Below are 23,393 nucleotides of genomic sequence, written 5' to 3' on the forward strand. Positions count from 1 at the left end.
GTGTTTTTTAAGTTTTCAGAAGGACTCCTAGAAAATTGAACCTGGCCTATGTTGCTGATGATGACACTTGGCAGAAGGGTTATGTATATTTTACTCAAATTGATTTATTATGGATCCCTCAGATTATCTTCTTCAGTATGCCTTGTTCTCATCAGCCCAGTCATCCAGGAATGCCACTTACAGGTAGCAGCAAACAAGACTGATCACATAGCCTAAGGCTGCTGATACATTGCTTTATGTTCTCTAAAGATTTTTCTTTGATCGTGGAGGAATTCATTAGGGGAATTACCAATAGTTGTTGCAAAATTTGTAAAATTGTAGTGATTAAATACCATTCCTTATTGACCTAGTATTAATTATTAAAGAGATTGTGTGATTTCTTTCTTTATCTTTGGTTTGGGATGGTCCTTAGTTCCTGGGGGATTTTATTCCACAGACTGGGACCAGCCCCCCCAGAAGGTTCTTACTGTTGAAAGAGCCACTGGGCCTGAGGAGCAAAGTGCTCTTTTAGAGCTTGACACAATCTTGTAGATATCCTGGGCCCAGGCTATGGAGTGCTTGGAAGATAAGGACATGTCCAAAAGGAAGCTGGATAGCCATTTGTCTTGGATGGTTTAATCACAACAAATCCTGCATCTTGGCAGGGGGTTAGACTAGCTGACCTTGGAGTCCCTTCTAACCCTATGGTTCCATGATTCTATATACATGTCTTGAAATTTCGCTGAGTGGGGGTGCTGTTTGGTTAATGTCGCAGAGGCATGTGAGATAATACATTCCTTGGGAGAACAGGCAAGAGGAAAGATTAGGTTTGAGAATTTGCTTACCAACATCAAATAAAAATTTGAACCATTATCCCAACCTGAAGCAAACTAAACCAAAACTGATCTCTTTGGGGTTTTTTTTGTTTTTGTTTTTGTTTTTTTTAAGGTTAGGAAAATGTTGGCTAACTTTCATTTTTCATTATTTATCATTTTCATGCTACTATGCAGGTCCTGGTTCCAGCCAGAATGAGAAGTAGATGTGCTGAAGTACTATGGGAGATGCTTCTCCTTGTTGTGTCTGGCCTGATTGACAAATTGATACCAGGGCTGTGAGTAGATACTGTTGTCTTCTGCCTGTGACAGGGCAGAAGATCAATGAATTTTCTTTCAGACCCTGACTTCAGCCATGAATGGAGAGCAGGTGGGGAAACGTTAGCTAGAAATAAATGGATTGACTGGATTAAAAAAAAATTAGAGTAATCATTTGAAGGCTTTTAAAATTTTGCTTAGTTGTGTAGAACAACAAACAAACATGATACATACTCCTTAATAACCAGTTGCTGTCAGGGCTGGCATTCAGAGGTAGCAAGCGGGGCAATTGCCCTGGGACCCACATCACGTGGGCTCCCATGCCTTGCAGAAATCCAATGTGTGAGGAGATAAGGGAGGTCGGGTAGGGGCCCATCCCTTCATTTCTGTCCTGGGCCCCAGCGAGTCTGCCAGTCCTGGTTGCTGTAGTTCAAAATGATTCACAGGCATATTCCTGTGGTGTTTAGATGTTGCTTGTAATTATTAGAATTGGGAGCACTGGCTGTTGGGAGTCTGAAAGGACAGGAAACAGGAAGGAGGAGGAGGAGTTGAGAGGCTGGGAGAAAGTTACAGCAGCAGTTTGGTAAAGAGGTTTCCACTTTGAAAATAAAGTCCTGTTGAAGCTTGTTAGTACCTTGCCTGGTTGATACAAAAATTCCTTAATTAACTGATGCAAGGCCAGAGCGTGGACTGGTGTAAACTGGCATAGTTCCACTGAACCTGATAGAGTTATGCTGATGTTCTCCAGCTGAGGATATGGCTCAGAATGAGTAAATAGCTATAAAGGTGTAACGCTGGGTTCCCAAAATGCCATTTCCATTTATTGTAGAGCGCTTTCTAGGAGTCCTTTCTTTGACTCCACAGTCAAGCGTGTTTAAAAAGGTATCTTACTCATGTTTTTGGGAGGTAAGGGAAGCATTTGTTGTAGTAATACTTCAGGCTAACTAATCTCCCCTACTGAACAGTAGTTGTCAACCTATAGCAAGACAGGAATAGATGGATTCCAAAACCCTCCTGATACTCAGGGGTTAAATGCCCAATGGCAAGCTAATTGTGCAGTATGCAGAACTGTTTGCTGGTATCACAAACACTAGGACACTGAAGTCACTGCTTCCTGAAAAATCAAAAGCACATTTTTCTCTCTAACTGGGTCACATAGATAAAAAATTATAGCCTGTGCATAATAATACCAGCTCACTCAGGCTTATAAATATATGTCCCTTCACAGCCTATTCCCTCAGTGTGGGCTCAAGCTAGGAAAGGCCACTAGACTCAGTTTGATCACACTCTTTAGTGTCCATTAGTGTGACAGATGGTTCAAACAACAGAGAGAGTCAAATGCTTTCCAAGATATCCATTCAAGTGTATGATCCTTTAAGACTTTACTTTTGGGCCTTGCTTACAAATCCTGAAAGTATAATCTAGATGGATGTGTTACTTCTTAGCACTTCTGCCACTTCCCTGTGCTACTGCACAGCTGTATTCTTGTTTCTTAAGCTTTCTTTTCTCTTGTAACATAGCCATGGAGAACGCTCCTAAAGAAGTCAGCCACCCTCCCATAATATCACCAGTACTGTACGACTATTATAAAGTAATAATTATTATTACTATATTACTATTACTATATTATTACTATTACTATATTATTACTATAATTACTATTACTATATTATTACTATTATAATTATTATTATTATAAAGTAATAATATCATTGCTATGTATTTATTTTTAACTGACCCAGGCTAGTCAATTAACAGTATATTGCAAGTAATTAGAGAATCTAATGGTTCCTTCTTGGGAAGAGTGGTTTCCATCAGTTACCTTGGAAAACTGGAACACAATCCAATATATTTTTTGTCTGGAAGTTTTTCTTGATGTTCATCTTAATTTCTCTTATTTCTTAACTTCATCTGCTATAATACCATTTTCTCCCATCATCAACCATGTCTCTGCCTCATTGTTTACAACCTTCAAACATTTGCTGATGGATATTATTGGCCTTACTTGTCACCCAAACAACCTTCACTCTGCCCGTTAGTAGATCCATTCAATAACCATATGATTATGACAAAGGCATTTTAATAATTTATGGTCCCAGATTAGATTAGAAGGAAGATTTGATTTTTTTTCGTATTATTTCTATATGGCATCACTACAGGGCAGAATTAAAGTTGTTTGAGCACCTGACTGCAGATTTCCATACTTAACATGTTTGGATTGCTTTGAAGTTTAACTTCAGTTCTGAACTTCTTGGCTTTGTAATGTTTCTTTTTAGAAATAATTACCACATTCAACTTGCATAGCTTTGCCATTTTTTGTCCAAGGAGCTATGTGAATTAAAGACAATGTGGCCAAAAAGGCTAATGCAATCCTTGGATGTATAGTCTTGAATAGGCATGAGGAAGTTATATTACCTTTGTATTTGGCTGGTGTGACTGCTGCTGGAATTCTCTGTCCCATTCTGGTATCCACAATTCAAGAAGGATGTTGGTAAATTGGGGAGGGTTCAGAGAAGAGCCACAAAAATTATTAAAGAGTTGGAAAACATTCCTTATAGTGGTAGACTCAAGGAGCTCAATCAATTTAGCTTAACAAAGAGAAGGCTAAGGGGTGACTTGATCACAGTCTATAAGTACATACTTGGGGAACAAAACTTTGATAACAGGCAATTCTTCAATCTAGCAGATAATGGTATAACAAGATCCAGTGGCTGGAAATTGAAGCTGGACAATTTCAGATTAGAAATAAAGTGCAATTTTTTAGCAAGGAAAGTTATTACCCTTTAGAACAATTAACCAAAGGTTGTGGTGGATCCTCCATCGCTGGCAATTTTTAAATTGAGATTGGATGTTTGTCTAAAAGATATGCACTAGTTCAAAGAGGAATTAACTCAGGGAAGTCCTATGGCCTGTGTTATACAGAAGGTCAGACCAGATAATCACAGAGGTCCCTTCTGGCCTGATCTACAATTCCTATAACGGACTTTTGATCTTAACTCCTTAATACTAGCTTAACATCCTTTTTTGCATGTGGGAAAATACAAATGTAAAGAGCTTTATAAATATTAACTTAAGTTGCAATGTTCAAAGGAACCTGTGGGGGAAATTGCTGTTGACCTGACCCCTTCCCATTCTGCGGCACAATCTATGCACTATATGCAACATATGCAAGAGGCCTACAGGCCTTTATCCTGTAAGACTTGGCTTAAGCTAAGTGCATTTACGTAGGCTGGGCTGTGGCACTTGACTCAGATAATGGACTAGGCCAATCTCTAATTAGAAAAGAACCAAAGGGCCTCCAGAAGAGTCCTTAGCTGTCCATTATATGCACCCGCCACCCTGCAAAAGTCCCTAGTCAAAACGCTACCACAGCAAACCGCAGATCTTGATAATAACAAGGTGCATCAACTCAGTGCTAATTATGAAACTGTCTTTCATTATCTCCTTTTAAGGCTTTATTAATAATGCTTGAGTGGTGAAAAATAACTAATAAGGAAATGTATCATTTGGCTTGGATTTGGACCTATATAAGATTGGTATTACAGGGGCAGGGTAGAGAGAGACCAGGGTGGCCCCTGCGTGTGACCATCTCTGTCTCCCTCTCCCTGCATGCTTGTATTCAATAAAAGGCCTCAGGGTGTTTGAACCAAACAGATGGTGTGACTTGTTTTCCACCACAAACCTAATGGATCTGAATGCATTTGAGTGCCTAAAACCCCTGAGGTATTTTGAAAATGTTAGCCTCAAGCCCTGATCCTGTAAAGACTTACACACGTGCTTAATTGTATGCACTATGAATAGTCCCATTGATTTCAAATGCACTACACACAGTGCATAAAGTTAAACAGATACATGAATCTTTACAGGAGCCAAGTATTAGTGTCTTCTAATCATTTTATACAGTCCATCACTATATCTAGCTATGTGATGGGTAAACAAACCCCACACTAGGGGACAGGGTGTTAAAGAGCTGCTCTGGGCTCAGTCAGTCCTGCCTTGCCACACCCAAAAGACATGCACAGGCTGGAGGAGGAGTTAAAAAGGAAGCAGAGCAGCCCACTTGTGGGCAGAGCAGGGAAGGGGTCAGACCTTTAACTTGCAGCTCCTGAGGAAAGGGCTGAGAGAAGCCAGGATCTCTCCCATAACAACTGCCTGAAGGTACCCCCCCCCAAGGGAAGGGAGCACATGATTTTGATCCATCCTGAAAAGGAGGCATTTCCCATCCCTCTCTCATACTGGCTCAATTTGTTTGTGTTAATTTCCCTTGTTTTTGTTTATGGACGACCTCAGAAGGGGAGAGGCTTGGAAGTCACCTGGCTGAGAGAGAGAAAGAGAGCTGCCATGCCATGCCACGCCACACCACACCACACATGGCCACGAGGAGTAGCCAAGCGGTGAGCTGACCCTTTCACAAGCTTATCATAAGGTCAGAGCCACTCTAATAATTATTTTAAGAAATTGTTGTGGTTCTCAATAAAGCTGTGCAGGAACTGAAATGTCAATTTTGAGGAAAATTCCACTATTTTGAAATGTTTGTTTACATTCCCAATTGGAAAGAAAACAAAGAATTTTTAAATTTCCCATTAAATGAGATGTTTGAGAAAAATTCATTTTGGAGCCATCAAAATGTTTGTAGATTCAATAAAATTAAAATATTTCATATCAGCTTTGACTTTTAAAATTTTTGTAATATAAAATAAAATACATTTCTCAATGAAAAGTCATTTCAAAATGAAAAATTGAAATATTCTGTTCTGAACATGTCAAAACAGAACTTTTTGACCATATCAACCTTTTCTTTTTCCTTACCAAAATGTTGTCAAAATGGACACATTCCCATGGAAAGTTTCAGTTTTGATGAACCAGCATTTTTCAAAGGAAAAAATTCCATTAGAAAAATTTTGATCAATATTAGTTCTCAACAACCTAAATACAATGTGCAATGTGGTAATACCTTTGTGAATGTCTCTGAGCATGTATTCCATATATTTAACACCTATGGATTACTGCAAATATGCACCTGTCCCTTAAAATTTTTACAAAATATTTTTTTGCATTGCACTCTCATTCTGAACCATTGTATTGAACAGCTTGCTTTATGTTGCAAACAATTTTTAAGCCACAAACAAGACTCCAGGCTGGGCCAGGGGGTTGGGGTGTGGGGTTCTGGTGGTGCTTACCGCGGTTCTGAGGAAGCGGCTGCCAGGTCCCTGCAGTCTCTAGGCGCATGGGCAGCCAGATGGCTCTGCACAGGTGCTGCCCCCCGCAGCTCCCATTGGTCGTGACTCCTGACCAATGGGAGCTGCGGAGCCGGTACTCAGGGCGGGGATAGCGTGCGGAGCCTCCCAGTCCCTAGCCACCCCAGCACCTAGGGGCCGCAGGGACCTGGTCGCCACCTTTGGGAGCAGTGTGGAGCCAAGGCAGGCAGGGAGTCTACTTTAGCCCTGGCTCCTGCTGCGCCACAGACTGGACTTTTAATGGCCCAGTCAGCAGTGCCGACCAGGGCCATCAGTGTCCCTTTTTGAGTGGGCGTTCCGGTCAAAAACCGGACACGTGGCAACCATACCGTGGGGGCTCCAGAGCTCTCAGCTGCTGCAGGCATCAGGTGGCCCCTGCAGCTCCCTGCTGCCGGCCCCAGAGCTCCCAGTTGCCTCGGGGGGACCCTGGAGCCTCAGCAGTGGTGGATACTGGATCACAGTTATTTTTAGTGAAAGTCATAGGTCACGGGCTTCCATAATTTTTGTTTATTGCCTGTGACCTGTCTAACTTTTACTAAAAATAACCATGACAAAACCTTAGCCTTAATTAAAAGTGCATAGTGGTCCCCAACCTTTCTTGTGGGAATTGCACATTGCTATTCCCAGAAGACTGTGGCGGGCGCCAGACACCCCGCCGCCAAGAAATGGCAATGCTTGTCGGAGGCATTTCGGTGGCAGGGTGTTCTGTGGGCGCACAAAAATGCCCTGGCGGGCGCCATAGCACCTGTGAGCACCAAGTTGGGGACCCTGGCAGAGAGCATACACGTGAATGAAGGGTGCCACACAAAGGAAACTGAATTCATTTTGTAGGTACCCTCCATTAGAGAGGCCTCTGAACTTAATTAGGAGTGTTTTGGTCTGGAAGATCCTGAGTGCTGCAATCCAGGCTCAATGAGAATTCTTTATGTACTATCATTTAACTATTTGGTCATTAAGAGAAATACATTCTTCTCACTCTGGTGGCTTCATAAAGGGCCTTTTAGCTTTTAATGTGAGTGACATTCGATACCTTGGGGGAGCGTACTATAACCCCCCTATTCCTCATTTTCATATAATCGTGATCTTACATATCAAGCATGCCTTGTGAGGTATCAGGGGAAAGGTCATGATCTGCTGAAAGTCATTTCTCTATCCATACATGTGTATCATTAATGCATATGAAGTTATGAGAATTGTGTTGTATTGTTGTCACTAAAACATGCTGTGCATTGGGGAATCAGCCAGATATTAGCTCCCCAGAGGCAACAGCAAGGAAAGTAGCCAACACCTAGGTGGGGTGTCAATCAACCCATCAACAGCCATTGTCCAGTAAGGGACCTACATACAGGTGATGACTCACCTGCATGAGGCTACACCAGGGGAATTGCTCAACCTTCCCTGTGGACTCAGCAATGCCACACAGACATGCCTGGACTTGTGTTCTACAAACACATGGACTGAGAGTATAAAACAAACAGAGTGGACACATACTGGGCCCTTCTCTTGCCCCCATCCATGCTGCAAGCAACCAAGACACTGAGGAAACAAAACTCCAACATAGGAGATTGGCCCAGGTTTAAGGAACAAACCTGTACATTAAGGACGGCAATATCCAGTAGGGTGAGAAAACCTGCTTAATCTAGTTGCTGCCCAGTCTAATAGGGTTGAGAGTTTAGACTGCAGGCTTATATTTTCTTTTCTTTTGGTAATCACTCTGACTTGTTATGCTTTGACTTATAATCACTTAAAATCTATCTTTATAGCTAATAGATCTGTTTGTTTATGCTACCTGAAGCAGTGCGTTTAGTTAGAAGTGTGTCAGAGGTTCCCCTTGGAATAATAAGCCTGGTACATATCAATTTCTTTGTTAAATTGATGAACTTATATAAGCTTGCAGCATCCAGGGGGCATAACTGGACACTGCAAGTTGGAGGTTCCTAGGGTTGTTCCTGGGACTGGAGATATTGGCTCGTGTCATTCGCTGGCAAGTAGCTGGGAGCAGCTTACATGCCAGAGGCTGTGCGTGAACAGCCCAGGAGTGGGGGTTCTCACATCAGATCAGGGTAAGGCTGGCTCCCAGAGTCAAGGATTGGAGAGGCCTAGCAGATCACCAGTCCAGATAACACCAGAGGGGAACGTCACAAGGTGATCTAGGGAATCTGACTTATATTAAATTGTCTGTGTGTTGAATTTTGAAAGATCCAAAACTTTAAATGCATCACGATTGTATTTAATCTTTGCCTCCTTTGGCTCATGTACGTACATGTTTGTTTAGTATTAGCCACTAGTTTCCAGTACGTACTGTTCTCCAACCATGTAATGAATAACGTATGTAGGATTACAGGTTCTTAGTCACCATTTCATAAAACCGTGAGTGTTTATGAATTTACTATTGTGGCAAATGCCCCTTAATACTTGACTGTAACTAGTTAGTTTTTTAAAGATCACTGCTTTGGGATAATTTTGATATTATGGCATATACTTTTAATGTTAAACAGTCGGGTTTTTTTTACTGTCTGGTATTATGTGGGGGTGAGGGAATGAGGCAGCAAAGAATAAGAGTTTATTTTACTGATGATTTGAACATAGAAAAGATCAGTTTCTAGATGTTCTGCTGAAACTTTGCTGTGACCTGATAGTTTTAATGTCAGGCTTTATAGCCACATATTTCCATTCCAGAACAAGCTAATGGTTCATCTAGTTCAGTGTCTTACCTCTGGAAGTAGCCACTAACAAGTTTCAGAAAAGGTAAAACCAGCCTCATGACACATTTCACCTGTTGTGCACAGCTATTACGTACAGAGAAAAATTCCTTCCTTGCTTTATTTTAGTGCCTCAGTAAACAACAATGATTCAATTAAGGAGGGGCTTTTCTCTAATGACCCTGATCTTGTATTGAGCTCCAAGCAGGCAGATCGCTGAGTTCCCATGGAGCTGTGTTGACGTAAATGAAGCTCCGTGCAGGCACAGGGATTTGCACATATGGACCTCATTGCAGGACTGAGGCCCTTATTTGCCGTGTCTGTGTATCATGCACTTTGATCCCAATCCTGCTCCCACTGAGGGGTTATTTACCACCATACTCTGTACAGTATGTGAAATCAGCCATCTGTGTTTGGGTGTGTAAACAGATAAAAATTGTTATACTTAGACTAAGATGTCACCAACAATATGACAAAAGTGTATCTGATGGACCTAGCATAACTCTTCTCTAAATTGAATGTTGTGTAAAAAAATAAATTGCATCTGTTCAAGGAAATGCAGCAGTTTTTAGTGCAAGGTAAAAGGTGAATTCAAATTCTAAATCAGTTATGTTTCAAGACCAACCGTGTTTGTGAACAATCTAAAATTCCTGCTTATGGAAGCAGAAAATATCTTGGCGGTTTGTTTTAAACATGAAGTTTCCTGCATTAGTTTAATTTTTTCTATTGAATATATTCTTCCTTTGGAACAAAATAGAGTGCAATGATTTGTTTTACTATTGTTTTTACAAAGGCTGCACATGATCATGATTTTTGGCAGTCCTTTAGCAGTTCTCCCATTTTTATGATGTTTTCCAGAGCAGGGGCACAACCAGAATTTTCCTAAGGAGAATGCCCAGAAAGTGCTGATTGGAGGGGGGGAGTATCTCCCTGGGGCTGAGCATGTCATGGAGTTGGCCCATTGCACAGAAGTATAAGTAAGAAGGGTTTTCCCTTCTAACCATAATCATGTTGTCGAGCCCCCATCTGGCCCAGGCCCTACCCATCACTCCCTGCCTGGGGTCCCCACCTCAAAGATGGGGTCTCCCTGCTGGATCAGCAGCCTGTATCGCTCCAGCAGCTCTGCATTGTAGACTCAGCCCCCCTCGCAGCTGCAGAGGAACCTCAGCAGCCCAGCCTCACTCCGTGGCTCTGTGCTGGGCTGGGTCAGCTGCAGGCAGGGCCCAGGGTGCACAGTCCCACACCACAATGCCTGTGCCATGGAGCCACCCAGCCAAAGGGAGGCACCGAGGGCCACCAGAGCTGAGTGTTGTGTGCAGACCCCTGAGCGGTGCAGCTCTGAAGCATATGAGCCCTGGACAGCCTCAAGCAGGGCTAGGTGGACCCATTGCAGCTTCTGCCCTGAACCCTGATTTGCATCTATTTCCAAGGGGGTCCTGGGCCCCCTTAGGCCCCTCTTTTCATTGTGCCCATTCCAGAGAACACATGGGATGCTCTGTTGTGGGCTGGCTGCAGTGGCAGATAAAGTTAATTCCACTGCACCCTCATCATAAAAAGTGATATGGCCAAGATTTTCAAAAGTGACTAGTGATTTACTGCCTAACTTGAGACACCTTAAAGAGGCCAGCTTTTCAGAAGGTGATGCAACCCATTCTCTGAAGACCAAGTCCCTTTAAGGTATTTCATAGAATCATAGAATATCAGGGTTGCAAGGGACCTCAGGAGGTCATCTAGTCCAACCCCCTGCTTAAAGCAGGACCAATCCCCAACTAAATCATCCCATCCAGGGCTTTGTCAAGCCTGACCTTAAAAACCTCAAAGGAAGGAGATTCCACCACCTCCCTAGGTAACACATTCCAGTGTTTCACCACCCTCCTAGTGAAAAAGCTTTTCCTAATATCCAGCCTAAACCTCCCCCACTGCAACTTGAGACCATTACTCCTTGTTCTGTCATCAGCTACCACTGAGAACAGTCTAGATCCATCCTCTTTGGAACCCCCTTTCAGGTAGTTGAAAGCAGCTATCAAATCCCCCCTCATTCTTTTCTTCCGCAGACTAAACAATCCCAGTTCCCTCAGCCTCTCCTCATAACTCATGTGTTCCAGTCCCCTAATCATTTTTGTTGCCCTCCGCTGGACTCTTTCCAATTTTTCCACATCCTTCTTGTAGTGTGGGGCCCAAAACTGGACACAGTACTCCAGATGAGGCCTCACCAACGTCGAATAGAGGGGAACGATCACGTCCCTCGATCTGCTGGCAATGCCCCTACTTAGACATCCCAAAATGCCATTGGCCTTCTTGGCAACAATGGCACACTGTTGACTCATATCCAGCTTCTCATCCACTGTAACCCTTAGGTCCTTTTTTGCAGAACTGCTGCCTAGCCATTCGGTCCCTAGTCTGTATCGGTGCATGGGATTCTTCCATCCTAAGTGCAGGACTCTTCAACTTGTCCTTGTTGAACCTCATGTTGGTGTTACCCACAATCATGAATCACATTAGAAAAGCTTGACCTAACTGCCTTTCACAATATTGTCATTTTTCAGCCTACTAATTCCTGTACTTTCAGTAGAGAGTCTTGTTGAAAACTGACTGTTAATTTTTCATCATCTTTACAAAAATAAACTTGTTACCCCAGAATTTGACATTCTTGTGTGTACCCCAGAACTTGACAGTACTGCAGTCAGCCATTTTGTATGTTCAGCCACTGCCAGCTGAAAACCAAACATCACATAACTAAGGAAATCTTAGGCCTTTGTGAGGCAAGGTCAGACAGCTGCAATTTGTTAATCAGAATGGGAGGATGGGATAGAAGTTGTCATAAATATAAAGGGAAGGGTAAACACCTTTAAAATCATTCCTGGCCAGAGGCAAAAGCCTTTCACCTGTAAAGGGTTAAGAAGCTAAGATAACCTCACTGGCACCTGACCAAAATGACCAATGAGGATACAAGATACTTTCAAAGCTGGAGGGGGGGGGAACAAAGGGTCTGTCTGTCTGTGTGATGCTTTTGCCGTGAACAGAACAGGTATGGAGTCTTAGAACTTAGTAAGTAATCTAGCTAGATATGTGTTAGATTTTCTTTTGTTTAAATGGCTGATAAAATAAGTTGTGTTGAATGGAATGTAGATTCCTGTTTTTGTGTCTTTTTGTAACTTAAGGTTTTGCCTAGAGGGATTCTCTGTTTTGAATCTGATTACCCTGTAAGGTATTTACCATCCTGATTTTACAGAGGTGATTCTTTTACTTTTTCTTTAATTAAAATTCTTTTTTTAAGATCCTGATTGCTTTTTCATTGTTCTTAAGATTCAAGGACTTGGGTCTGTGTTCACCTATGCAAATTGGTGAGGATTTTTATCAAGCCTTCCCCAGGAAAGGGGGTGTAGGGCTTGGGGGGATATTTTGTGGGGAAGACGTCTCCAAGTGGGCTCTTTCCCTGTTCTTTGTTTAACACGCTTGGTGGTGGCAGCATTGGGTCCAAGGACAAGGCAAAGTTTGTAACTTGGGGAAGTTTTTAACCTAAGCTGGTAAGAATAAGTTTAGGGGGTCTTTCATGCAGGTCCCCACATCTGTACCCTAGAGTTCAGAGTGGGAAAGAAACCTTGACAGAAGTTATGAAGATAGTGAGTGAATAGCGACCTTGGTTATAGGTGCCCCTGATATGTTGTTGTTCTGGCTAGAAATACTAGAACTGTTTTGAGATAATTGTTAATTTGAAATTAGGAGAATTGGTGACCCAATAGAGGTTATTATGCTGACCCATTAGAAGTCACTATAGGTTATGTGCTTTGTTAGAGTTATAGATTAGATAATAGTAAATACCTTGGAGCAGTCCGAGGGAGCTTTTCTTTGGGCAAGGAGCTGATATCTAAACTCTGCATCTACTAGATGGAAAGAAGGCCCCGGGAAGCCTGGCTGGTGATTACCTGAAACCATCTCAGACTGTGGGTAACTGTATCTGTGATGTCCTAAACCGAGTATGTGTGCTTAAAATCTAATAAATAGTAGTTTTAGATAAGAGCATGCTTGCTTGTATTCATCATTTATCTGACGGAAGTGCTGTGTTCCGATTGATTTTATTCCTGACACCACCTGGAGAGAAACAGTGAAGTTACTACTGCTTTGGGTTCTGAAAACCCTGGGTAACAAACTAAACTCTTTAAAATGACCTGTAAAGATTATTGTAGTAAAATATGAGGAACTTTATTAAATTCCAGTAATAGTAGGCCCAATTTTACTCTTGGGGGAATTCTGCACCAAAAAATTAAAAATTCTGTGTACAATATTTTAAAATTCTGCAGAATTCTTCATATTTTATTTGTCAAAATAACACTATGTAATCACACCACTTTCAGTTATTTTGGTAATTTATTTCAAAATATCAGTAAGCAACTATGTCTGTAACAATTCAGACACACACAAAAATTCCCCCAGGAAGAGAAAGTTAAAGAAACCCCTGTGACACTGCACCCCATAGTGTTTATAGCTATGATATGATTATGGCATAATTATGATGCATTTTGTGCAAGATGGGTCATGTGAGGTATCATTGGAAAAGTTATGATTTGCTCAATATGATTATCCTTTTTGTATGCATGTATCATTTTTGTATCTGAAGTTTTGAATATTGACTATGTATCTATATATCAAATGTAGTTACATCTGGGTGACACCCACTAGACAAGATGTTTTCCATCTAGATATCTGGTTGAGAAGGGCCTATTTACGGTAATGAGCCATTAGGGAAAACAGTAGGCCTTAGGAGAAGCTTATCTCCTACCTGGTGAGCCTTCCTGAGAATGCTCCAGAAAGCCCATAAGTAATGGCTGCTATGACTCTGCAAGGCCCCATGACTCTGGACTCCATCTTGGGATGTCAGTGTTTTTCCACAAACTGAGTTTGGGACAAAGGGTTCCCACCATATGCAAAAGCTGTATAAGGCAGGAAGTGACATAACAGGGGGTTCTTCACTCCCCATGCAAGAAAACTCCTGGAAACACCTGACAAATAAAGATTGAACTGGGGGAAGTGCTGGACCCAGGCTAAAGGGATTTCTAGCCTGTATATGAAACACCTGGGGATTCCAAGCTGTAAAGCAAATGCAGCTTGTCCCTTAAGAATCTGCAGCCTGCTTGCATCATCTCTCAGGCTGAGAAACTGCTAGTTCATATTCATTCTAACTAGTGTGTTAGACTTAGTTTGTGTTTTTTGTTTATTTACTAGGTAATCTGCTTTGATCTGTTTGCTATCACTTATAATCAGTTACAATCTATCTTTTTTCAGAGTAGCAGCCCACTCTCACACACACACCAAAGAAAAATAAAAAAGAAAGACCTGTATGGGAGGCTATGTCTACTCTACACCCTATGTCGGCATAACCTCCTAAGCAACATAAGTTACATGGACACAATCACTCATGTGCACAGTTCTGCCATTCACCAAGGTGGTTTTTTTTATGCCAATGGGTTAGAATGTTGGCATAGAATGTTGTCACCAGACGTGCTGCAGCGGCACAGCTGCACTGGTGCTGTTGCAGCACTGAAAGAGTAGACCTGGCCCAAGAGAAGGGTGGTATTGCTATTTTTAACTACTTGGGGGCCTTCAGCTATAATTGTTATGGAATTGTGATTGGTTTCAGATACAGACTGAGGCCCAGAGCCTGCAACCACCTACACAGGTGCTTAACTTCAGTGGGAGTTATTTATGTGCTTAAAGTGAAGCACAAGTGTAAGTGTTTGAAGACTGGGGGCTTAAATTAATTTGTCAAATGAAAATCTGTTTGACTTTCCCTGGGCCCCTCAGAATATCTGAAATGTAGATAATATATTTCTAAAATGTGCTAAGAATTTAAAAGTAGAAAATGTGTTTGTTTATATCAGAAAAGAAACAAACAAAACATCCCAGGCTAAGGCCAAGTTCAGCCTGAAAAATGTCCACTCCCCCGCCCCCCAAGGTTGTAAATAACTGAAAATAGGAAATATTATCTATCCTTACATGCAGTCTCTCTAAAGTGACTCTGTTATGAGGAATTGTGTAGCTTCATTGTTTTAATTAATCATATGGCAAAAAAAAAGATTTAACTGAGCTTTTTAATTATGGAAAGGATATTCTGATTGATTATCATGGTCTCACGAGAACATATAAACCATAAATGAGATGCCTTGTACTCCTAGTTTAAAAAAAAAGACTACTGTAATACCCATAAGCAAATAAGATTTATTCAGGTTTCTTTGCAGGGAGCAAGCTGTAAAGGATTATAAAAACTCATATGAACTATTTAAACACATCCCACTTACATAGGAGTGCAAATCTTGGAGAAGGAGAAATAAACTCAGATCAGAATTTATAGTACAATATACAGTGCAATAGAACTGATCAGATTACAGTATCATGCAAACATTTTATGATGCCTTACACCAAAATAAATATTGAAATCAGTATATCTAGCCCACCAGCTAAATCAGTAAGACAGCAGTGAGCTTTGCATTTGAGAAAACTAAGGAAGGAAGATTCCCTGAGAGTTCATGGAAGGGAATTCTTAATGATGGAAACATGGTGGATTACAGTCTATGGCCTAGTCCTGGATTTAACAAGACTGAACCATAAAAAGTTAATTTTTCAAGCTTATCTTAACTTTGAGGCTCCACCCCCACACTTCTCCATGATCCTCTAATTAATAGAGCTTGACTTCTGCCTCCTTCCTTGTAATTTGCCAATAGTCCCCTTGCTCCTCCCCATTCCCTGGGTTCCTTTAATGACAATTTCCTTATCTGTAACCTTCCAATAGATCTTGCAGCAGCAGTCAAAAAAGCTAACAATGTTAGGATCCATTAGGAAAGGAATAGATAATAGAACATATTATCATGCCACTATATAATCTGTGGTATGCCCACAATTTGAATACTGCATGCAATTCTGGTTGCCCCATCTCAGACAAGATATATTTGAATTGGAAAAGATATAGAGACGGGCAACAAAAATGATTAAGGGTATGGAACAGCTTCCATATGAGGAGACATTAAAAAGACTGGAACTGTTCAGCTTAGAAAAAAGACAACTAAGGGGGGATATGATAGAGGTCTATAAAATCATGAATGATGTGGAGAAAGTGAATACGGAAGTGTTATTTACTCCTTCTCATAACACACGATCCAGGGGTCGCCAAGGAAATTAATAGGCAGCAGGTTTAAAACAAATATAAGGAAGTACTTTTTCACACAACGCAGTCAATCAGAGGAACACTTTCCCATAGAATGTTGTAAAGGCTAAAAGTATAACTGGGTTCCAAAATGAATTAGATAAGCTCATGGAGGATAGGTCCATCAGTAGCTATTAGTCAAGCTGGTCAGAGACACAACCCCATTCTCTGGGTGTCCCTAAATCTCTGACTGCCAGAAGCTGGGAGTGGACAGCAGGGTCACTTGATAAGTTCTCTGTCAGAGACAATGGGCTAGATGGACCATTGGTCTGATCCAGTATGGCCTTTTTTATGTTCTCCCATCACAGCAGCGTCTAAAGGTTCTAAATAGGTCAGATCCCCATTGTGTTAGCACTATACGAACACAAAGAAAACAATCTCTGTCCCAATGATCTTACACTTTAGATCCCGTCAGTTCATCCCAATAGGGTCTCCCCATCTTTGACCCCTCTCCTCTTCATCCTACATTTGAAGATTCTCCTTTTTTTGCACTCCAGGGTGCACAGCACATTTTAGAATGCATACAATAGTTTCAATGTATTGATGGCCTAGGACAAGCAGAGAGAAAGATGCTGCATCCTACACTGGGAACTCCAAAGACACAGCAGTGCAAGAACAGGCATACTGCAGGGATCTCAGGTTGGAAGAGGAGGGAGTTTGGGGTTTATCAGGGGTTCATGAGGTGGAAGGAAACTAGGTGGTGTTTAAAGGTAAAAGGGTGGTAACCACATTCATGCTTGGAGTCAGAGGGCTGAAGAAGGGGGAGTTAATTTAAATTGGAACCAGTCTAAACCTGAATAAGTATTTAGAGTCAGCTGTTTGGGTAGGGTGAAGATTTGAGCAGGCTATAATTTTTTTCCCTCCATCCCTAGCCATAGTTAAGAGGAATCTTTAAAATATAGATGGGCTATAGAGAGCTTATCCTGAAAAGGATTTATATGTGGGTAACACAACTGTAATATCACATCACTGGTACATTCACTTTAAAGAATGTGTGTGGGAGCAGCAACAACAGAAATGCAGGCAAGGCCGGCAGCATAAACAGTAGTGCATACAGTAAATGAATGAAAGGCTCTGTGAAAACTGGCACTACCGTCCACAAATGAGAGAGAGCCAAGCTCAACATGGTATTACTGTGCTTACCTAGTGCATTTACTAAAATGACCCAAAGGTATGCAAGAATGACAGCAATGGTATCCTATTCCATATCGCCCAGGTTTGTAACATGTAGGTGCTAGTGTTAATTTTGCCTTCGATACAGTGGATAGATAATATTAGCTCTTTATATGCAGTATTACATAAATGGCCCCATATTTGCTATAGAGAGTACCTAGCATACAGCAAAGACTGAGGTAAAGTTCTTTAGTTGCTGAAGGCAATTCATCGTTTGTTAAAGGTGAACACTTGTACTAAATACAACCTTTGGCAAACAGGAATATTGATATGAATTGTTGATTTCACTGAGACTACTCACAGAGGTGTTTTGGGGATCTGGCTTTATATTGCAATTCAGAGGCTTCCCTATTTTTTTTAAACAATTTAAGCCATCTGCACTGGTGTAGTTTTACAAATATTGCACTAGCTCTTACTTAAACAGGTGGGGCAAGATCAAGAGCTGTTGTAAATCAATGGCATTCCAAAGCTTCAACAGTGCTACACCAGTTTATATCCCCTGATGATTCTGATGCTTTAATTACCCCCCTCCCCTGCCACCTTTTTGTATATGTCATAAATTGTGATATATAAAGAAACTAAAATCTCACCAATAAATTAAATTGAAGGTGGTATGGGCTGAGTTGAGATGATGCCGATGCTTCATTGCAAATGTATTAAATAATGTCTGTAATTAGCTCTAAATGCTCTTTACCAGTTACATCAGCTGGTAACTGTATGTAGCTTTGTCAAAGGTTCCTTCCCCACTCTGAACTCTAGGGTACAGATGTGGGGACCTGCATGAAAACCTCCTAAGCTTACTTTTACCAGCTTAGGTTAAAACTTCCCCAAGGTACAAACTATTTTACCTTTTGCCCTTGGACTTTATCGCTGCCACCACCAAACGTCTAACAGGTATATAATTGGGAAAAAGCCCGTTTGGAAACGTCTTTCCCCCCAGAATTGTCCCAAACCTTACACCCCCTTTTCTGGGGAAGGCTTGGTAAAAATCCTCACCAATTTGCATAGGTGAACACAGACCCAAACCCTTGGATCTTAAGAACAATGAAAAAGCAATCAGATTCTTAAAAGGAGAATTTTAATAGAAGAAAAAGTAAAAAGAATCACCTCCTGTAAAATCAGGATGGTAAATACCTTACAGGGTAATCAGATTCAAAACATAGAGAATCCCTCTAGGCAAAATCTTAAGTTACAAAAAGACACAAAAACAAGAATCTACATTCCATTCAGCACAGCTTATTTTCTCAGCCATTTAAAGAAATCAGAATCTAACACATATCTAGCTAGATTACTTACTAAGTTCTAAGACTCCATTTCTGTTCTGTCCCCGGCAAAAGCATCACACAGATCGAGAGAGAGCCTTTGTTTCCCCCCCTCCAGCTTTTGAAAGTATCTTGTCTCCTCATTGGTCATTTTGGTCAGGTGCCAGCGAGGTTCTCCTAGCTTCTTAACCCCTTACAGGTGAAAGGGTTTTTCCTCTGGCCAGGAGGGATTTTAAAGGTGTTTACCCTTCCCTTTATATTTATGACAAGCTTCAACAAGATAATCTTTAAAAACAGATAGAAAATCCTGATATTCAGGTACACCACTTGGATACAAGCTGTACTTGGATACAGCTTCTCTGGAAATAGAGGGTCAAATGCAGGCTTGGCATAAGAACACGCAACTTTCCTTTATCCCAGGGCTGAATTTGGCCCGTAGGGTGTTCAGTGAAAGAATTTGCAATGCCATTCTGAAATCCATATGCTATAGAGCAAGAATGAGATGTCAGCATTCTCCAGGCAGTACTAGCGGGGGTCTTGATACTTGCACTCTCAGTGTATTCGGGCTTGGACAGAGCGTGCATCTCCTGCCCATCAGTTTGGTCTGTGAAAGTTCTCCCTAAGTTTCTTGCTCTTCTTTTCCTAAATAAAATAAAAGGTAAAAATTAAAATATAAAAAAAAAATAGAATTATCTACACACAATTGGTAAAGTTTAAAAATTGTATTTATGTCCCCCCTCCCTTTTATTTTATTTTATTTCAGTTTTTTTAAGGGGAAAAGGATAGGAGATATACAGCAGCTACTGCAATAATGAAGCAATACCCAAAAGGATGGCAAAGGCTGTTGCTGAAGATGCAGTAGATGAGGGGATTAATGGCACTGTTTAAAGATGGTAGATTCTGAATAATCACAGATGCATAGAAGCGTTCGTTGGTCTCAGGGAGTACTTTGAAGTCGTCCAGGATATCAAAGAGAAAGTAAGGGCTCCAGCAGAGTACAAATGCTGCAAAAGTGAGAGGGAGATTTAAAATGCTAAAGTTAGATGGGGTGAGTATTTAAGAAGATTACCATAAAACAGATTGGCCACATATATGTTTGCTCACACAAGAGTCTTTCTCTCCCTATTTAAAAAGCCCTAGTAAAGGGATTAGTTATTAGATCTTCATATTTCTGCTCCTTTATTTTTATTGTAATAACCATAAAACATTGTGATTCTTCCAGTAAGTGTATTCATAAAGTGGTCCCCCTAGACACACCTAGGCATTATGAGAGAGCTACACAACTAAAATATAATCATAAGGATAAATAGATAGCCGATTAAAACATCATCACATGCAGTGAATGGCTGTGCGAATGGTCCCCTGTGCTAACAGCCAGTGTAAACTCAGTCACCGCAAAACTAACTCCTTGTTAACTGCACTATGTTAACAAAATGCACGTAGGGTAAGAGACAGGACTCTCTTCTGCACTCTCACTCCAAACCACAGCAGACTCACTGCAGTTCTGCACAGTGGCTGGCGGGTGCTACAGAATGAATGCATGGGAGGACTCTGTGCCAGTTCAGCATAGGCCATCCCTGAAAGCAGGATTTGGGGAAGAAGAGGGAGGGTTGCAATAATGTAACATGCATGGTTCATGGCCCCTGTTCCAGTCCAGAATATCTGCCACAACAGATATTAACAGGCTACAAAATTACCTCTTGCCCTGCCCACAGGATGGGGAATGGATTCTGTCCTACCCAGCCCCCATGTTGTGCCCCCCACACAAAGCATGCTAAGTCAAGATTTATGTGGAGCCATTGGAATGGGGAATTCACCCCTACAGAATATCACTCACTGGCTGTGAATGCATGTTTAGCTGTGGGCTCAGAAAAGAGAACACTGCCCGATGTCCAGGAATACTTCAAAACAAAGCAATGTTATTTCAGGCAAGATCTACACTAAAAACGGACATTGGTATAACTCCATCGCTCAGGGGTGTGAAAATTCCACACTCCAGAGTGATGCAGTTATACCCACCTAAGCACCAGTGCAGACAGTGCTAAGTCAACAGGAGACCTTCTCCCATTGACATAGCTATGGAGGTGGATTAACTCCACCGATGGAAGAGCTTCTCCCATTGGCGTAGCAGCGTCTTCACTGAAATGCTGTAGAAGCGTGGCTGCACTGGTGCCGCTGTGCCACTGCAGTGTGTTAAGTGTAGACCTGCCCTCAAGGGCATATCCTGAGCCCCCATTTTGCCACCTTGGAATGTTGTTGTATTTCTCAGCTGACACTTGTCTGAGCATATTAAAGATATGCAAGGAATGTGCAAACTGCTTTCCTTTTATTTATATATATATATAAAAATGCTGGGCATTAACCCCCAGTTCCCAGCATCCATTGAAATACAAAGCATAGGTTCTCACTTCCTCCGGGCCCCGCGGGTGCTCAACCCCCCTGTTCTGCCAGTGGGTGCTAAGCACCCACTAATTTTTTTTTCTGTGGGTGCTCCAGGGCTGGGGCTGGAGCACCCATGGAGTCAACACCTATGGTACAAAGGGATTTATGTACCTTTCTCGCTGAGGCTCCTTTGAAAATCCCAGTCAGACATTTTTAATGAGCATGAGCTTCAACATTCAGTAAGGTTAGCAGCTGTTATGGACAGCCTTGTAGTGGCAGTAGACTGGAACAGAGGCTTTCTTTTATCGCCACACAGATGAGTTTAAAAAAAAAAAAGGCTGTGATCCTGTTCCTGTGAAAAGCAGAATTCAGACATTCGTTTTTGGTCATTGCAAATGCCAGCACTAAATAAGCAACTACAGCGTAGTTATTTCCACAAAATAAGTCAGTATAAAAGCTGAGCTTGAAGAGAAAAGGTAGGTAGATCTCTGAGTATGCTACCATGAAAATACCCATCTGCAGATGCGGGCGTGGGTGTCAGCTCTATAAGTAAATGGCTACAATTGTCTTCCTGTGTGGCACTGCCGGCTAATCACAAGCCCTGGGTGCTGCAGCCTTTATTTATCTCCGTGCAGTGCCAGCGTCATCATTCCACTAATATCCTTTTGTTTCCCTGGGAAATGAATGCAGAACAGCACCTGCCCCAAGACCTCCGCTATGCTGTGGGGTAGGGAATGCTCACTGTTCCCATTTGGGCAATCAGCATGCTTCTAGCATTGAATCAGATGGCTAAACTTTTCTCTCCTCACCCCCTGCTTCCCAGATGTCTGCACTTCTTAGTCACAGCAGATAGAACAGTGGAAAATGAAGTCGATGTGCAGTTGTTTTCACAGTCTCTTTTTATGCGTGAATCGTGCATGCCGCATATATTAATCAGGAACACCATGGGGTGTAAATATCTCCAAACGAGATCTCAAACCAGACAATGTCAACCATTTAATCTTCCAGTGTGCTTGTTGATTTAAATGGTAATACATAAATCCGACATTCGCTCATGAAGTCCAAAAGACTTCACCACAAGCAAGGACTGTGGAAGGCTCTGAACGCAGGTGCCACCAGCAGAGTTCCATTGTTCGGGAAGTGGGTAAGTAGATGATTGCACACTACAGAGCAGAAATCTGAGATAACCATGTAGGTCTATGCAGAGAGAGATGGGGGCAGATCAGATAAATGAGAAGCCAATGGAGCCACAACCATACACATCCATCAACTACCTCCTTGTGTGGGGGCAGAGGGGGGGTGATATTAAACATCCAGAGTTCTTTTTAAATGACTGAGGGTAAGGAGAGACAAGGTGGGTGAGGTAATACCTTTTTATGGACCAACTTCTGTTGGTGAGAGAGAGACAAGCTTTTGAACTTACACAGATCTGTTCTTCATGTCTAGGAAACTTAATCAGAGTGTCACAGCTCAATACAAGATGGAACAGATTGTTTAGCATAAGCAGTTAACACACATTTCAAGGAACCATTCAAGGTGAAGTGGCCTGTTAACATCCCTACAGTCATAGGGAGGAAAGGAATGGATGGGGGGGTGGGTGGGAGGGAAGTTAAGTGGGTTACAAATTATTATAATAAGCCATAAACCCAGTATCTCTATTCAGTCCCTGATTTTTAGTGTCTATCAAAGTTATGAATTTAAACTCCCGGGCTTGTCTTTGGAAAGTGTTGTGCAGGTTTCCTTTGACGATGAGGTCAGATGATACTTTGATAAAGTAGAAAATCTCATCCTACAAAGGAGTTGAGCTTATATCATAGAGATCAAAACTCAGTGTGTTTCCACTACATCACCTTCTAGTAAAGTCATCCTCTGGGCTCTACCCTTACAGCGCAAGTTAAAATCCTTCCTCTGCAAATAAGTTCATGTGGAACTTTCATTCTAACATCTAGCTCTGTGTGCAGGCCCCCCGACAGCAATTCCGGGGCCCAGGGCAGAACAGTCAGTGGGCCTCCATGCACGCACAAGCCATGCCCGCATGGATGTGGTCCTCCTGACATTTGGGCAGTGTGGTGCTGCACCTGTGCTGGCTGGTGCCCAGCGAGCTGCCAGTTGCGCTGCTGGTCACACTCTTCCGGCACAGCCAGGGCTTCCACATGCCCACCTGGGAGGGTTGCCAACTGTTGAATCATGCAAACCCAAAGACCCTTGCCCCACCCCTGCCCCGCCCGTTCCCTGAGGCCCCACCCCCTGCTCACTCTATCCCCCTCCCTCCGTTGCTCACTCTCCTCCACCCTCACTCACTTTCACCAGGCTGGGTCAGGGGTTGGGGTGCAGGAGGGGGTGCGAGCTCTGGGAGGGAGTTTGGGTGA

General features: G+C 42.1%; 1 protein-coding gene across 1 annotated transcript in view; it reads right to left on the reverse strand.

Moving 5' to 3' along the window:
* Positions 1–18,956: 18,956 nt before the first annotated feature.
* NPSR1 (neuropeptide S receptor 1) overlaps positions 18,957–23,393 on the reverse strand; it is a 42,343-nt gene continuing 37,906 nt past the window's right edge. Inside the window, exons 5-7 of the mRNA XM_074943523.1 lie at positions 20,715–20,726; positions 19,466–19,675; positions 18,957–19,284 (exon numbers count right to left, since the gene is read on the reverse strand). Of these exons, the coding sequence (XP_074799624.1) occupies positions 18,957–19,284; positions 19,466–19,675; positions 20,715–20,726 (550 nt within the window). The remainder of the gene's footprint in view (positions 19,285–19,465; positions 19,676–20,714; positions 20,727–23,393) is intronic.

This window comes from Natator depressus, chromosome 2 (assembly GCF_965152275.1).
Source record: "Natator depressus isolate rNatDep1 chromosome 2, rNatDep2.hap1, whole genome shotgun sequence".
Taxonomy (NCBI): Eukaryota; Metazoa; Chordata; order Testudines; family Cheloniidae; genus Natator; species Natator depressus.